This window comes from Blennius ocellaris, assembly GCF_963422515.1.
Source record: "Blennius ocellaris genome assembly, chromosome: 6".
In the NCBI taxonomy this organism is placed as follows: Eukaryota; Metazoa; Chordata; class Actinopteri; order Blenniiformes; family Blenniidae; genus Blennius; species Blennius ocellaris.
Window position 1 is genome coordinate 9,120,870 of NC_137655.1, and position 18,719 is coordinate 9,139,588.

At 40.6% G+C, this 18,719-nt stretch overlaps 1 protein-coding gene across 2 annotated transcripts in view; it reads right to left on the minus strand.

The window, feature by feature from the left end:
* Positions 1 to 18,719, minus strand: part of nrp2b (neuropilin 2b) — a 101,566-nt gene that overhangs the window by 9,198 nt on the left and 73,649 nt on the right. The window contains exons 12-17 of one of the 2 annotated variants that reach the window (XM_080498540.1): positions 17,599 to 17,673; positions 16,545 to 16,709; positions 10,316 to 10,584; positions 9,577 to 9,673; positions 6,984 to 7,016; positions 1,868 to 2,657 (exon numbers count right to left, since the gene is read on the minus strand). In XM_080498540.1, coding sequence (XP_080354666.1) covers positions 2,278 to 2,657; positions 6,984 to 7,016; positions 9,577 to 9,673; positions 10,316 to 10,584; positions 16,545 to 16,709; positions 17,599 to 17,673 — 1,019 coding nt within the window. In that variant the 3' untranslated portion in view covers positions 1,868 to 2,277. Of the gene's footprint in view, positions 1 to 1,867; positions 2,658 to 6,983; positions 7,017 to 9,576; positions 9,674 to 10,315; positions 10,585 to 16,544; positions 16,710 to 17,598; positions 17,674 to 18,719 lie in introns of those variants that run through there. The other variant, XM_080498539.1, reaches the window with a different exon arrangement.

Sequence of the window (18,719 nt, forward strand, 5' to 3'; positions counted from 1 at the left end):
GAACTAAATCTCTCTTTTCTTTTAACCCCTTATAACATGTTGACTAGTTGCAGGTTTGTGCTGATTGAATTAAACCGGGAGCTCTGCAACGTTGCACAAACATTTGCTGTTTCAACATGGCTTCGACCTCAGGATTGACATCAAATTTAAGTCAAGAAAAAAGTATTAAGATCTCTCAGTGAACGCCACTAACATCCTCATGACGGTGAGTATAAAAAGAATCATCGTAAAGCTATACATCACAACCACATGTAGGCCTACTTACAGCAAGTACACACATTAACTTATATCTCCAAAAAAAAAAAGATTCACAGTAAACACAAGAATTAAACCTTCAGTAAAATGCATCTTAAGGGAAAAAGTGCTATTGGTATTCTCAACATTGCAAGAAAAAGAAAAATGTAACAAATCATGTTACACTTGTTGAGCAACTGTTCACACACCCAGGGTGTGATTTGCTGGGAGGGATGAGAGGGATATGCCCTCCTTGGTCTACACATCCCGACTTCTGCTTAACTGCAAGGGGGGATAGAATTGATCTCCTCTAAAGCTACCTCACCTCTCCAAAAACTGGACAAAAAAAGGGTCAAATAAAGGCTGCACATACTGTAACTCGTGTTAAGTAGTAATTTATGGTTAAATTATATTATTAACCACTGTTATGATCCATATATCATCAATTATTGTAATGAGGCTGCCATGCCAGATGCACCTTTATGTAAGGAACCACAACTGGTCGTCCTGTTACACTGATGGTTTTGTAATAGATCTTATTTTGTAATTGTGTTTTACTACTTTTATTTACAATCAGTTTGATTTTTAGAAAACGTTTAGCAGTTTTAAACCAGTTATTTCCTTGTCATTGGGAAATCTTCCCAGAATTTACATGCTGGGAAATCATCTGCACACATCCCTCCATCTGGTTGTGTCACAAATCACACCCTGCACAGATGCAATTATGTACATATAAATGTTACTTTTTGCTTGAATTAAATCTCAAAAATATACGGCGAGGGTGATTTCTGAAAAAAGCAACATAAGTAATGTAACAGGAGGTTTGGTCTCACATGCTCGATAAAAACAAAACTGTAGCCATTCCAAAGGCCCAGAGAAAGGCTTTCGTTATAATCCCAAAAATGTACTGAGAATAAAATGAACTTTCACTTTAACGTGTAAAAAAATTAACAACATTCACACACACACAAATGACGCAAAAAGGCTGTACTTGCTCATGATAACAAGGAAACATACCCCATGATTGTGTTTTCAATTTTGCTTCATTCACCAAGTCTAATCTATGCAGGACATACAGAGATGTTTATTGAAACATTAACAGACACAGGCATCAGAATATCCATGAGATCCAGGCAACAAACTTTCAGAGTACAACTGCATCCAGTTGACACTGAGGCAGCACCTCGTCCTGAGGTGCAGAGGTAATACTTTGACAACAGTTCCTTTGAAAGGCATATCCAGGATGTAATGAAACATGGCCGACGTGCACACACCAACACATGCCTCGGCATATCTTAGTGTGTGCATGTTTCCGCTTTTGAGTTTGTCTGTAAGCTGTTTCACAGCTTCTGACGGACCCAGTTGGACACACAGCCGCAGACAACACTGATGCTTTTCCATACTTTCTTTCTCCTTTGTCTGTGTTTTAGTGTCTCTGTTTCTCTCTGTCTCTTGCAGGCTTGTGGAAAAATGGACTGCTGTTTCCTTCAGCCTCCCAAAAATATCCATCACTCTTAATGCTGCACACAAACACAGTTTGTCTCCTCAGCGTGTGTGTAAATCCCCTCTCTGTCAGACAGGATATCTGGAGGCCAGTCGGTGTCCAAGCCACAGATCAGAGCAGAGCAAGGCAGACATATCCTGCCCTGACATTTAGAGGATATGCTGGTACAAGACTGACAGTGTCGACTCCATGTACATGCAGCCTTTCCTGTCCATTATCCACTTTATTTTCAGGTTGAAGTGCAGATGTAGACATCAGAATCACCTTCGAGAGAGTCGATCTAAAATGTTATGAGGAGGCCGTCTTTAGCCTTCGCACATGCAGACTAAGTTCTGTCTGCTGACCTCTCAAGTGAGTGGTGATGGTGGTGGTGGTGAAGTTTCAGCCAACAAATTTAGAGCGTCGTGATTGGCTAACTGGATCAAGCGTCCGCAACATGAACCATGTAGATTCTCATTGATGAACAGTTGCAACTACTGAAAGAAGAAAATGTCATGACTCTTAAATCACTTCAATCCTTGACTTGATTTCAGTTGTTTTCAGCACCTGGAGTCATAGTTGTCGTCTTTCTCCAGTGTGATGGTGAGCATGGGTTCAAGGCTCTGTCCGGTACCGGGGTATAGGTGGTTTTGGTTTGGGCTTTGGATTAGATTACAGCTGGGGTTCTGGTTCTGGTAAGAGTTTTGAGGAGCTTGCTGATAAGGCTGCTGGTTGTTGTGGTACATCACTGAATGATGGTGGCTACCGCTGGTCTTCTTGGCCGTCCAGTGGTACCGATGGCAGCACAGTATCACCGCCACGGTCACAGTGACCAGCAGCAAGAGGGCGCCAACTCCCGCCAGCACATAGTACCAGTAGGCGGGGACCGGCTGCACCACCACTGTGTCTACTGTGGGCTCCATCCCAGATATGGCACCCCCTGGAGGGCAGGAGGACACATTACTGGTTGGCTCGATGGATGAGCGAGGCGAGCATGCAGACTACATTGGAGAGTTAAAAGCTGATAATTGTCTTATTTACAAGCCAAATTGTGATATTGCATAGCAGGTCTGTCAAGCTGATTTAGCTCTTCATACAATTATTTTGTTACAATAAGAAACAATGAATCCTAATGAAACATAAACAAATTGGTCAGAGTGATCTCATCTTATGAAGTATATTATTATTATGTCGAACAGTCAAATACAAAAACAGCTCAAAGGTCATCTATGCCTACAATTTAAAACCGATGCACAATGTTTGAAACAAAAGTGCACAACATCCCAAATCTGCCAAAGATGACATTTTCATCAACCTGTGCTACAGATAATCACAAGTTCCACTGCTGGTTTGAAATCAGGTTCATGTGCTTGCAATGTTAAAACTATAACAATTTAGAGTGGTAAATATGTAATCTGTGAGAACAGAGAGCTTGACAGACCTGGCAACAATCACCAAGCTTAGCAAATGGTCAATTATTTGGGCAATGTGCTGAACATTGTTGTGCCTGGCTGGTGTTTAAGCAGACACAATTTCCAAGGTCAGGCAAAAACAGGCTCAGCTTTCAAATTTAGCTCATTCTATCAATTTTTAAACACTTAATTACATTTTTAATTCACTGCAATTATTCAGTCCTTAGGAAGATGCTGATGCACATTTGGCTTTTTTTTTTTAAATTCACATCACCACAACACAAAAGATAAGGAGATTTTTTTTTGTTAGATGGATTATTTCTTTGATTTAACAATTCCTCTTGGTAATAAATCCTTTACCACCATAAAGCCTATTCATTTCTCCTTTAAATGTTGCTACATGTGTAAGTCACATACATTTGTGGGATGGGTAGCAGAGCTGCATATTTGAATTGTGCCAGACAGTTTTTCTTTGGCTGGTGACCCTTCAGTTAGGGTTGACAATATTATTTTCAATCCACACAATCAGCTCTGCTGCTTCATTCCACAAATGCATGGTTCTTGCAAGTGTGGCACCATTTAAAATGGAAATACACTTTCCAGCGGTAAAAGATCTATTCTCAAGAAGCATTGCAACAGCAAAGACAAAACCTCCCAAACACAAATATCCTTACATTTTGTGCTCTTTTTGATCGATGCAGATACCACAAGCGTTAGCTGCACATTGACACGCAAAGGCCCATGCCATGCGTTCAAACCTGAATCCGAGAATGCAAAGCTTTGATTATGCAGCGGCTGGCTGACTCGAACAAAGGGCGGCAAGTGTTAAGTTGATGTATTCAACAGGGTACAGCTTTTTTATCAGGGTAAAATCGCACTGAAGTCGAGTGCGTGGAGAGGAGGACGGAGTGGAAAGGGGAGAAATTACAGGGGTGGAGAAAGGATAAGAAAGAGGGCATTATTGGGGGAAAGAATAGAGCGAAATAGAGAGGGTAGGTAAAAAAAAAAGCAAGAAGAGAGAGGGAGGGTGGGAGAGAGGAGAAAAGGAAAGGGCTAATCCTGCCATGATATCTTTAATCCTGCATTAGAGCGTTTGTCTGAAACTTCAATACTCTGTCAACTGACTGTGAAAGAAACCCGTAGAGAGAGAGAGAGAGAGGGAGAGAGAGAGGGAGAGGCTGGGTCAAACAAAACCTAGATAGAGATGAGACAGAAAAGAGAAATGATGAAATGAGAGGAGAGGGAGAGGTGCTGAGCAGGATATAGAGCATCAAGGAAACCAGTAAAGCTTAATTTAGTCTTTTTTAAAGTTCAGACGTTCTCTTTAAGGGTTTAAAATTGGCTTTGACTGTAAAGCTGAGCTCTAAGCAGCCTGCATAGAACACCTTCTCACCGGTGGATTAGGAAACCAATCATTTCCCAAAAAATTGACCACGATTTAGCTATTTAGGGGAAGCTGGGAGAGGGGAGGGATTTCTGAAGAGCAGACTTACTAAAAGTATAAATGTGTGGCTTTCAAGGAAGTTAGTTACTCGAGTTTCTGAGTACCTTATCAAACGAGGCCTCTCGTCTCCCTGAGCACTAAGACTTCTGAGAGAACCATTTAAACCATATGGAGCTCACATGTGAGTGCTTTTAAGCATTAATTATTGGTTTATGTATACAAAAGACAATAATACAGATAAATCTATCAAAACATCATCAAAACTGTGTCTTTCAATCAAGACTTGTAGATTTGAGAGAGAAAAAAGAGCAAAAAGCAAGAAATCAGTTCTAAAATGGTCTATTGAGCATTAAAGCAATTTATTATAAACCATTTTCAAACAAATTGAAGCTCCCATCCTTTAAAATCCACCTACAACCTCATTTTCATCCATATCGTATTGGCAGAGCTCACTGCAAATAGATGAATGATACCAACACACTGAGGTTGATAAATGCATAACAAAAAAAAAAAAGTTTTTAAGGGTGCAGTAAATCTCATATATGAGTAATTTAACCCACTCATGGAGAAACACTTTGTGTTTGGATCACTTTTTAACAGCCACTCTGAAACAGAAATCTAATCCTTCTTCATTCTCATAAAAACCCAGATATATGTCAAGACTGATACTGTTGCCACGCTGGCCGTCATGCGATAGCAGCTCAGGACCCGACGGTTCAACAAACCAGCCAGGATTAGGTCAGACACTTGGAGAATGAGTCAGGTGACTGAACTTTTCTCTGTTTGTCTTTAGCCTTTTTACTATTTTTGGTATGGTATTCCTGGTTTTTATTGTAGTGCATGTGGGGAACCAAACTAAGTGCTGCTCAAGTATCTAACACTATTCAAGGAATGTTTTTGATCGCCTCACACACAAGAATACTCACACACACGCACATTCACACACTAAACTATGCGCACGTTGTCATCCCTCACACTCCGACCAGAATGCTCATTTCAAACACAAACTGAAAGAATTAGTTGGGTAAAAGTGTAGGTTATCCACAGTTGGCAAGAAACAAATGACAGAATCAAAACATGCAACTATCATCCATGAACTGTGACCAAATATCCAGCTATATAAAGCATACAAGCATCATCAAGCAAAACCCTGATTTTCTTCTGTCCAAAGGCAGAACTTGTCTGTCAGGGTGTGTGTATCACTCGGCTCTGAGAAGAAATCAGTATTTGTATTGCAGCGATTTCTAAACAATAACACATGCACACACACATACACACACACATACACTTGTGCACAGCCACTGGTTTAGGTCTCGACCCAGACTTTGAAAGCAGGCAATCCAGTAGCGTAATCTCCCTAAGCCTTTTCATCTTCTTTCAGACTGGCCTGTTTGAGGATGAAGGAGGAGGGAAAAAAAAGAAAAGGAAAAAAGGAAGTTGGATGGAGATCAGCTCTGAATTTAACCCTAACCCTTTCAAAGAAAGAGGAAGGATAAGCGAGGGAGGAGTGCATTGTAAAAGGAGTACAGAGGCAGCGAAGAGGAGGAAACAAAGGAAAAGGCAATGGGAGTGGTTGTTGTAAAGAAAGAGGGAGCTTTCATGGAAAGAACAAATCAAGATGAAGGCATAAATCACAAGTGTGGCTCCTAATATTAACAATTTAAAAAGAAAAGGGAATATGAGGGATGGACTGGTGGCCACAAGGGCCCTGCCAATACTTAAAATTTAACTAACGAGCGGAGGAAAAACACACAGAGACGTCAAACACTGACTGTATGACCTGGGATCTTGCAATAAGTTTTAACACGCAAACTTAAAAAAATAAATAAAAAATCGCCACTGCGCTGTCGGTCTACAGAAGCATGGACTGCATTATAAAATTAGCAGTTACTTCGTTAACAGATGACTCCTAACCACTTCCTCTGCATTCACAGTGTTATTCTGCTGCACCTGCCTCTGAAGTGTGGATCGTCATGAATAACCATGTGTCCATTTGTTTGTGTGGTGACGAGCGTAATTTTCACTTCAATCTACATAACCAAGAGTGATCAGCCCAACATGCAGGGAGACATGCTGGAAAAATGCAGTGGATCCATCCCAACAAGTTGCTTTGTTGTCACTATATGAGGCTCCAAATCCATCAGTAACAAGGTTCACTCATTGCTACTATCTGGATGTGACGTGTTATTGTAGAAAATTGAGTTCACGTGGACGAAACCAACTGCGTTTGGAAATTTTGGAGTGGTGCAAATTTTAGTTCCTGTTGGGCTGACTGTGTGACCCACCTATGGTAACATAGCTTATGCACTAACAAGGAGACTCGGGGCCAGTGCGATGCTACAAGATGAGCTTAGCATAAAGCAGGAAGCACAGACAACATTGCACGGGAAGTACGGAAAGTCGAACTTACTGGTTATGCCGGGAGTTAATGCTGGGAGAGGCTCTGGAAGAAAGGAAAACAAAAGAAATGTTAGTGAAGCTAGAAAGACAATAAAGAAGAATGAATGTGATGCGAGTGGCTCTTCGAGGATGGAGCCATTTCAAAGGTTATCCGGTCGCTTGTATGGTGCTTGCTGATTTTATCAGTCCAAATGATAGAGAAGTCGGATCTTTTGGTCTACTTGAGCTGACAGTCAACAAAAGATCTATTTTAATTGTCCTACAATTGGGGGATTTACAATGCAATAAAAACCCGCAGTTAAAGGTGCATATAAAGGTCACCTCTATTGTAATAATTCCTGGTCTAATGTCTATTTATGTGTTTATGACCAGTAATGTAGAGGCGCATGGTGATCTGGAGCATGTGATATAAGGAGGAAATGTACCCAAGAGACAAAAAAATTGTGATTTGTAAACAATAATGTTATGTGATGTCTTGTAATTGACCAGTTATTTAGTTGCCTAAACTAATAGGGAAACATCACAACCCAAGTATTACAAAAATAATCACGAGCCATGATTTCTTTGAAATGTTCAGTACATTTTTTTCTTTTCTTTTCTGTTTTCTGCCAAAACACAAATATGTTGACTCATGTTTGGTTACACTGGATTCATTGTGAAGGTACAGCTATCATTGGGAGTTTCCAACATTTATATGTAATTCAAAAATACAATAAAACAAAGTGTTGAGCCAACTCGGAGATGTCACTGCTGTAAGACAGATGGGAACCAAAGAGTATAATTGATCGACGGGTGAACAACATCATTTGAAAACAAAACTCAAAAAACTACAGCCAGAAACAATAAATGATTAAAACTGAGATGGAAATTCTTCCCTATTTTTACTTTTTAGCTGGCCACTAAGTGTGCTGAACAGAAAGTTATCCGTCTAGACACAATCTCATTAAGCATTTCATTTTAAGTATCTCTTTACAGACGAGACGCAGTAAAAAGATCTTCACTATTTGCACAGTCTCATTGTTAGGCGCCGTATTCTGATGATTAAACTCATATTTGTCATGGTTATTAACAGAAATGCATTTTAATATGGGTAAAAAAATGCATTATACTGCACTCTAAAATGCTTCTTGCTCCTTTTTTTTTCTTAAGCAATCAATGAAGATTTGTTGTGTTCAGAAGTATTTAATAGTCTAAACGCCCATAAATCTTCCAGGATGACAGTTATTTTATAAAATGTGGAGAAAATAAAGAAGGCAGGACAAGAGGGACAGAAGAGGGGAAGTCTATCCTCTCTGTGAGTGCTTTTCTTGTTGTCATAGTCTCACTGTGTTTCTCTTTCCTTTGATTGTTCTCCACTTTGTTGTTTTAATAATTGTGTCCATTTCTCTCTTGCTACACACTAGGTGTTAACGACAGCAGACTTTATTGGCTGAAGAACAGACAGAAAAGGGAAGACGGGGATGGAAGATGAGGTGAAAAGGCTGAGGGACAGGGTGAGGAGAGGGGAAATGGAGAAATGCGGGAGGAAGGGTGGAGGTACGTTAAAGGGTCATGGGAACAGAGACTGAAATTTACGGCTGTTTATTATTTGCCGGAGGATGTCACATCAATTATGAGAGCAAGAGAACCGAGAAGGAAGAGAAGGATAGAATGAACATGAGACTAAATGGGAAAAAAAAAAGAATCTGAAAAAAGGCTGTAAACAAACAAGTGGGAAAATAATTAGAAATATGGTTAAATGAAAGAGCCCTGCTTATATCATTTACAAAAGAGCCTATATTTGGAATGCTCCTTCCAACAGAAGCTTATAAGTACTTAGTAACTTGTAATTTTAGTGAATATGTAAAAAGGTCTGGTGAAAAGGTTTGAATTTACTTAATTGGAATAATCCATTCAGTTTCTATACCGCTGTCCAACATAATATTTAATAATTATATATATATATATATATATATATATATATATATATATATATATATATATATATATATATATATATATATATATATAAATATACTACTACTACTACAACTACTACTAAAAATAATAATAATATTAATAATACCATTAGTAGTAGTAGTAGTAGTCGTCTCATTGGACAGCTAATGCCTGTCTGTAAGAGCATGGATAGACGGAGACACATGAGAACAGTAAGAGTCTCTCCAGCCCTTTAATCACAGCTACATGTTGCTCTCTTCAGTAATCAGGCACAAGCACTCGCATTATTTTCGGAGCTTGATGGCTCAGACTGAATGAAAGATGAGGCTACGGATGAGAAAAGATGAGAAGAATGAAGAAATGGTGGGATAGATTCTTACAGGGAGGAAGACATAATGACAGATAGATTAGAATCTGTGCCTGAAGGCTGATTGTGGCCTACTTTTTTTACATGTATATATATATATATATAATTTTATCTTTTTGTGTGTAGGTGTGTGTGTGCGTAAACCTGAAATACTCCTTTTTTTTTTTAATCACCGTTCACTCTTTGTCTCATCCAACATATATTTGAAACAATGAATAAATGGCCGGTCGTAAGGGATGGAGGAAACCCTGCAGACAGGCAGAATGGTTGAGCAGCATGCAAGTGTGGAGGGACTTACGTGTACACTGCTCCAACTCGATGCTGTTGGTCATGTGGATGTTGTCAATTCTGATGTGGCCTCTTGTTGGGTGATCAAAAAAGCCCTCAAACACCACCTGGAGACACACACAGACAATCACTTTCAGGTTATTGATGGAGAAAATTGTATTTTTAGTTAAAAAATGTAAGAAACCTCCAGTACAAAAAAAAAAAAAAAAAAAAAAAAGCTGTTATTTTATGGTGTTCTCATAAACTTCCCTTTGCACAAGTCACTACTAAGTTACTGACAGTTTGGTCCTGATTAGAGTTAATAGTTACTTCTTTACGATGTAAAAGTACTAGTTTCAGAAAAAAAGTATGTCGTTTAACTCTTGTGCTACTTTAATTGGGATGGTCTTAATAATGTACTCACGTCTGTATTTCTGTAATGTTACGTTGACACATTAGCTGAGATGTCGGCACAAGTTTACAGGAAGTGACATAAGTAAGCGGGAGTTAGATGCACTAAAATCTAAATGTGGCAAACATGAGCTTAGTGAAATAGATACAATTAAGCTAATGTTAACAGCTAATGACACAGGAAGTCTTAAGTTCACAAGTGTTTTTGTAAACAAAAGTAACAAATAAGAAACATACTAATACTGTTTTCATAGTCAATTACTGTCATGTGACACAAAAGTATTGACACGTAACTTTATTATGCATTATTTATAACACTGGTTACAACACGATGTCACGTGTTCAGTGTTGTTAGTCACCTGATACTCTTTGGGACTCTGGGGAAGGATAGTGCGGCCCTCTCTCCAATGAAGACCTTGGTCCCCCTTTAGCACCCACAGCAGCGTCTCCTCCTGGTCGCTGTCCCTCAGCAGGACCCTCAGACTCGCCTGCGCCTCCCCCTGGAGCTGGTAGTAGAAGAGGAGGCAGAGCGGCCCTTGCTCCGGCCCCACCTCCGGGCTCAGCAGCCTGGCTCTTTTGCGCTGGGTGTGGGCGCCTGCATCCAGGTGGAGGTAGTTCCCCGAAAAGTCTGTCAGAGTTGAAAAATGAAATGTGCGTTTTATTATCGCATTGTTATTGCAGACGCAGCGATATATTTCACACCAATGAGCTGCAATGAGAGATAAATTAGCGGCCTTTAAACTGACACATCACTACTCTTTTTAGCAAAGGGAGGTAAACTCCAAGGGAGGTAAACTCCACATGTACAGTCGTCTGTATGTTGTTTGCAGTATATTTATTTCAATGGGTCCCACTTTAATGTGTTTTATGATTTGTGACAGTGCCATGAGGCACTGTAGTGGCGGGATGTGGTTGTTTAGGATTTAAAGCATTACCACCATCATCTTGTGGTATGAGGCTTGACCGCAGTGAAACTAGCATTTTATCATGGCTGCAAATGGCTTTGAATGCGCACGCACGCACGCACGCACGCACGCACGCACGCACGCACGCACGCACACACACACTCCAGCTAATCATTTTGAATGCTGACACATCCTACTTTTTACAGCCTTCTTTTATATGACATAGTCAGCATGGCCATCATATCAACAGACAGTCACGATACACCTGTGTGCATGTGTTTTGTGCTGCTGTCATGTTTTTAATCAAATTTCCCTTTCGGCCACCCCTCTAAACACAAACTGGCTAAAGAAAGATGGGCTGGGGAGGAGTGTAGAGGGGAGGAAGGGGTGAGCGAGTAAAAGAATGAGCAAACAAAGTGATAGAGGCAGCGCTATACTCCCCTCCACACACCCCAAACACAACCATAATCATTAGCTTGCTGCTGTGTTTGGCTGTTTTTCTAGTTTGTCTATTATGGTTGGAGAGTACAAGCTTCGCTGGAGCTGCAAATAGTGTTTTTATCGACAGACAGACACTATGTGTGATACCTCATGAGGGAAGACACAGAAAAAAGGAATCAAAGAGAGAGAAGTCAAACAAAATAGAAATAAAGAACACAATCAATCAATCAATCAGTCTATCTATCTATCTATCTGTCTGTCTGTCTGTCTGTCTGTCTGTCTGTCTGTCTGTCTGTCTGTCTGTCTGTCTGTCTATCTATCTATCTATCTATCTATCCAGCTAGTTTTCCGTCTTTCCTTTTTTCTTTCCCGTCCCTCAGCAAAGACAGGAAGAAAAACATTCGACGGATTTTGCAGCTCATCAACCGTAATGAATAATGGATTTGGGTTGAGGTAGCTCAACTTTTCACTTGGAGGCAATGAAAGAAGGGGCCTAAATTACCGTTGCTCATTAAGTACAGTTAGAGAAAAGTTGCAGTGTTTTTCTGTCGTTCCTCGTTTGATCTTGGCGAACGTACAAAGGGAGGGAATTAATTAACAACTCTCCATGGGAGGGATAGGCAGGAATGTGGAATTGGCTCTGAGGGAGGGAGGGAAATGTGTGTTTGTGTATGTGTGCTCTTCGCTAGGCTTTCTGTTTGTGTGAGTGTGATTTTTAAGCATCTTTATTTATGTTTTTATCCGGGATGTTTGTGTGCGAGTTCATCTGTCAGTCACTTTGTGTGTGTGTGCTTGTGAGTTTATCACAGTGCACGTAAGCAGGTAGGTGTGCCGTCCTCTGAATGTGTGTGCATCCTTCTGAGGACTGAGATTAATGCTGTGTTATATGTCTCTTTGTGACTGTATAAAGGTTCCCCACAGGGCTGAGTTCTCCTCTCTGCCAGGCAGCTGGATTTGTGACACCACGATTTCGTCCAAAAATCGTTCTTCTTATGCTGTAAATCAAGTGTTTGTGGCTGAACCAGGGTGTCTCAAACCTGTCGCTACAGGATACGTACAAGTTCTTGTGTCACTGTTGTGTGTCCAAAGAACAGCGTGAGATAATCTTCAGTGTCAGCAATTTTAAAACCTCGTTCATGTGCATGGTGTGACTGTTGCTATGACTTACAGTGACTTACAAATGCTTAGAACTGATGCTGGTTGTGTTAGATGTTATGATGACACTATACTCAGAAACAGAGATAATAGCATTGGTCTAAATTCAACATCAAAGAGTGAGTTTTCCCCTGCACATAAACAATCTTGGAGAGTTATTCATTTCTTTTGGTGGCTGATGATGTTGTTATTCCATTGACACATTACTTGCAGTTGTCATCTTTGAGTCAGTGGACATTGTTATGCAGTCAAACTCACTGTGATAGAAATGGTAATAAAGAACATATTGCAATGTAGCAGGTGAGGAACTAAGATTACCAAAATGACAGGCTGGAGGAATCTTGATATGGAAGAAGTGATGCAGAAAAGACAACCAAACGTGGGGCCTGAGTTGTTTGTACATCATGTTTGTAGTAATCTTCAGGAACAGCTGGTAGTTTTATGTTCAAATCAGATGTGAGAGTTGGCAAATTCGATCCCCACAGTGCATAGGCCACCACCATGGGTCCCTGAACAAGGCCTTTGACCCTCACAGGCTCCCCAGAGCGCCGTAATGTGACCGACAACCGATGGGTCAATTTGTAAAAAAGGGAATTTTCCCATGGGGGTTAAGAAAGTATGACGGGGTAGTTAGTTATCTTGAGTGTATTTTGTTTGCTTGTTTTCATCTCCTGAGGAGGAGAACAAAATATCCTCATATTAACCTGTTCAGTTCCTTCGTTGCATTACCATACAGATCCTTATGGTCATTGATCTCAATACGGTAGGTTGAAGTCATTCCAAACAACAGCCAACTTTTTGAAAGCTGCTCCACTTTCACGAACAGTTTCAAAGGACGACCTCTGCGACGGCCCTTTGCAACAAAACATTCGTCATTTCAGGTTGTGGTTGAGCGTCTCATAAAGACGATGACAGACACCGCTGCTTATTATATTTTACAGCTGCACTTCTTGGATCACACCAAGAAAATGAAACACTATGTTATCTAGAATTAGAAAGCGTGATAATGCTCATCAATCGTTTTTTTTTTTAACTGCCTTCCACCAGTCCCTTTTCTCCTTTACCTTTCTTATCAATAACTGTTCCTCTTCCAGCAACGACTGCTATGACATCTTGCGATAAAAATTTTGCAAGTGAAGAATTTCAGTCTAGCCGTATCTCAGATCAAAAGAATAACTTATGAGCTCTGTTCAGGTTGAGTTTTTTTTCCCACCTTCTAAATCCCTAAAAGGGCTCTTAACGACAAGGGCTGGGGATTTGATTTGCATATCGAGACAGCTCCGAGACAGGGTGCCGCGCTAATGTTGCTGTAGAACAAGACTTAATGTCATGTTGCTGTCAAACACGGAGACAGGGACGGTGCTAAGTCAATTACATGCACTCACGCGTGCACGGGCACACGCTCGCATGGGGCATGTGCACAAACGGAGGGATGTAGAGCTTTGCTTTATGTCACGGCCCTGTCTGTTTATGAAGGAGCTGCTCAGTCGACCATAAACCGGATGGCTTCAACAGATACAGAGAAAACCTTGCTGGATGGCAAGGTCGTGTATGTGTGTTTGTGCTGGCACGGGCAAACTTACACACTCTGCGTTTTGAGAGTTCTCGGACAGTCTTACCTCTGCTCTGTGTGTGTGTGTGTGTGTGTGTGTGTGTGTGTGTGTGTGTGTGTGTGTGTGTGTGTGTGTGTGTGTGTGTGTGTGTGTGTGTGTGTGTGTGTGTGTGTGTGTGTGTGTGTGCGTGTGTGTGTGTGTGTGTGTGTGTGTGTAGCGCCCCGGGGAGGTCTGGAAAGCTAAGGCAGCACTTCTGTCAAAGCCATCATCTGACTTATCTGACCGGCTCTGGGCGATGTGTGTGCACCTCACGGGTGTGTAAGTACAGTAAGTATGTGCATCTAAGGGAGACAGGGATGTGGAAGGGGATGAGAAGCTACAAATGTGTGTGTATGATTGATAAAACAGTCATGGTGATCCTCCTGTTCTCTTATTACAGATGGACAGATGTGGGGAAAAAGCCAAAGTACTGGTGAGGGAAATGGAGGGGAGGTCAGTGAGAGAAGAGTGGGCTGATCAGAGTGATGGAGCCAGACAGCTCGAGGTGGGGAGTGATGGGAAGAATGCCTTACATGAAGTTGTATGATTGTAAAGATTTGGAACTTGAACTTGGAAAAGGAACAAGAAAACTGAGATCGAGATTGAGAGCAGAAAGACATTTGTCAAGGCATTATAAGTAAATAAGGGAAGAAAAGAGCAAACGAGAAGTCTAAAGGTAAGATAGCTGCAGTGTACCAAGATGACTATAGGGATGATGGCACAGAGATATAAAGTGAAACTCGAGAGAACACAACGAAGAACTTCAAGAAGAAGCAAAATTAAAAAAAAGCTGTGTATTAGACCGAAAACAATGCAAAAGTCAAGCAGATCATTTAAAAATACAACTGACTGGCAAACTAGGTTGGAGAAAGTGGAACTGTTAAACCTTACATGCTTCAGAACTCCAATTACGACCAAGAACACACTTATAGAAGATCTGACTGAAATCCTTGCATCATAGTTGCTGTCAGTTGTTCCTCCCAGCACCGGGATGCATAATATTCCACCACAGGACAACTGCCTCACTGTTAATTAGCTCAAGAAGTGTTTGTGCTGAAGAAGGTCAAACATTTCGACATGACGTTGCTTTTCTTCTGTGTTTATAAAATGAGAAATATCTTGAAATGAAGAATGCTCAGAAAGACGAGCGCATTTCTAATGGGCGCGTGGAGCTTTTGGGGAAAGTTTGTGTGTTTGATTAGAGGAAAGGACCAATCCATGAATCCTTTTAATGAGTTCTGACCCTGTGGAGGTTTAAGAAGATGGAGCTTTTCATCGGTTCATTTGTTCAGTGTGTCTGAATGAAATAAAGTTCCCACATTAAAATGTGTAACCATCAATTATTGTTGTGCTAACGTTTTAGTTGGAAAATAGATTAAAATGACAGAGTTCGTGATAGATGATCTCACCTGAAAACCGCTGCAGATTTTTGCTAATACTTACAGGGTATTTGCCAGTGTTTTATTGGCTAAATGTTATCTAATTAAGCAGAGTTTACAAGACTTAATGTTTCTATAAAATTGCTTCAATCAATGTTTTTTTTTTGCTTCAAACGAGACCCAAATGTGTTCAAAGCTTTTCTTCTGAATCTGACTGGAGAGAGCACATAAACAACAAATAGCTTTGGGCAAATTTCTTTGGGAACATTATTCAATTTTAGTTCCAAGTCAGATTCCAGCTTCCTCTGACTAAACTGGATACAGCAGATATGCATGATAAATGAATGTATGAATAGCTGGTTGGGTCATATCCACATTGAGACAGAAATATTCTCTGACATATTTTATGATATGTGTAATAAACAAGTCTATTATCTAAGGTGGTCATGAAGTATCACCTGTTTTACAATGGAACAATCCTCAGGTGTTACCTTTTCTAAGATGACAATACATCCACACACACGCCATGATTGGAGTCGGCGTCTGGTTTATTTTGACGTGACTCCCCAATTTTGTTGAGAGGATTGTCTAGAAGATTATATCAAAGCCTGTGAGAAATTGGTGCAGTTAAAAAAGCTTTATAAAAATTACTTTGTGCATAAATATGCAGAGAAAGGGTAAAGTAGAAATATTTGACTATTTGTAAACAATACTCTGGGGCAAAGAAAACCAAGTGTAGTGTGCACCTCCTTAAATGATAACATACATTTCAGTTTTTCTTCTGTATGAACCTAAATGACAACACTTTTAGTGCTATTTGATTTAGTTTTTATTTGATTTATTTGTTTTGTAGGAACGTAAATGAGATGTTTATAACCTGCACTAAATTGTACAATAGATGTCAAGGGGTAGCGTTTTCATAAATTCAGTGAACTTCTACCTATGTGGTTGACGCATGGCATGAGGTTTTGAACTCGCAGTGATTTTTGGTATTTCACTTAATAATGCATTTCTAATTATAAGTTCGTTCGGTCACCTACGCTGCAAAATGTGTTTTCACCTCTGCGTGTTTTGCACTGTACAACTGAGTGTGCCTGAAGCACTGTGAGGACTCACTGTCTGATCCTAGCGCCAGGTCCTGCCTCGTTCCGTGTGTGCCGTGTCCGGTGGCGCTGCTGCTGGCTGTGTGCAGGGACCAGCTCACACCCGACTGAGGGTCCGCTGACCACCCACACAAGCTCTGCTCGAAGTCACACACAGCCCACAAGGATGGAGTGGTGGCTGCAAGTCAGAGGAAGAGAAAGACACAGATTAGGCATAAATTGGAGCAACAGAAAGTTGCAATGTCTACACATCTATTCCCTGTACTTTCAATAGTGTGCTAAGTTCAAGACATGTCTTCTTGTTTCATGAAACTTGATGCCATAATGGCTGACTTGTCTCTATTTTTGTCGGAGATTCAGAGATTGTGCTCACGTGATATGACATTTCAAAATATTGAACAGAAAACAAACAACTTTATGACGAACAGATGTGAAGAGACTTTTTCAGAATTGTGCAGACAACAAAACAACTACAGCGAAACAGGACAAAGAGAAACCAATAAAGCAACGGGTGAGTAATAAAAAAAAAAAAACATTTGGGAAAGACATGAAAGAATAAAAAGAGCCTGAATGGAAGTAGGTTGGAAATAAGATGATGAAGTGATCCTGTAATTAGTTGTTTTGTTCAGTTATGCAGCAACAAAAAAAGAGAGAGACCTCCTTAAATTAAGATATGCACAGAGTCCATTGAGGCCACTTGCATGATTGTTGCTGACCTGTAGCCGTGAAATCAAATCCCAGTGTGTGCGTGTGTGTGTGTGCGTGTACGTGTAGTAGCGGGATTCTCTGGCTGTGAGAGCTTATATTCACTCAAACAGAGCTTCCTGTGGGACTCTTCAATCTAACAGACTTCAAAGCCCAGAGGCCCTGTGGTGCACAGTGACATCATGAGTTTGACCTTAAGAGCGCCAGTGTGTGTAGATGAGAGACAGGCAGGAATAAAGGCATGTGTGCGCGCGTGTGTGTCTGTTTGAATGTATTTGAGTGAAATCTGCATATACCAGAGTGGAGACGTGATGGGTAAGAGCGCTTGAGTAAAGTGTGTACGTGCGTGTGTGTGTGTTTACCAGGTCTCAATGCAGGCGTTGTTTGCTCCACCCTTGGCGAGGTGGGCGTCGCTGTGTCTGGTATAGTAGTGGTTTCTGTCAATAGGAAAAAATACAGCACAGGGTTGGAATAGAATAGAATAGCAAGACACAAAAAGCACTTTTGTCATAAAATCCTTTCTCGCATTGATTGATGAATGTGTAGGCAGAGTCAACAGCTATTACATGTTTTGCATTGTAATGTAAGTCCTGACGTTTATATAGATGTATGTGTAAACAATATACACTTTTTAAGACTAATTGATAGTATGTATATTTTAGGAGGTAGTTATGTCATGCTATCATGATTGTTAGATAAAAGCACATCATGATGGAGTTGTAGGGACAGAAAGTTGCCCCAGACTAAATCTTTGGTTGAGTCAAATGCTTACAAAACCAAGCTAATGTCCACATCATGTCCAGCTGCAGTTTGTAGTCAATGCCATTGAAGATATGCAGGTCATAGTATATTGGATCTTGTCTTAAGAGCCTGTCAACAGTGCAGTCTTTTGTTCCCTCCCAAGACAACTCAACACATTCATAGAAACCAGGTGACTTTGACGACTCTCGTCTGACCAGAGGTGTCTGCAACAAACAGATGCTTAATATAGTAAAAGAAGCTCCCAAGGAATTTACAAATTCTACAATGTCTTTTTAGTTTTGCCTTTCAGAAAAGAAATTTAGAAGCAATTGAGTTAATGTGTTTTATTTCAACAACGCAGACAAGATGTCTGCCCGAATTGCAGATTTAAAAATTATGGTAACTAATAGTGTTTGTACACGTCTTCACTGGAGTTTTCCATGATAAAGGCTGATGTTTGTCATGATCCAGACTGTGCTGACTGTGGTACACCTCTCAATTTAGCCACTGCAGGTTGGCATGTGTACACACACACACACACACACACACACACACACACACACACACACACACACACACACACACACCGCTATGATGATAGATGCGAGACTGAAACTGACCTTGGAGCACAGCAGCATGCAACCAGTGTGAGATAGATCAAATAAACAGAGACAAACGCGCACGCCCAAACACGTCAGCATTGGAGTACGTAACCTCGGGACCTTCTGATCTTAATAAGCGA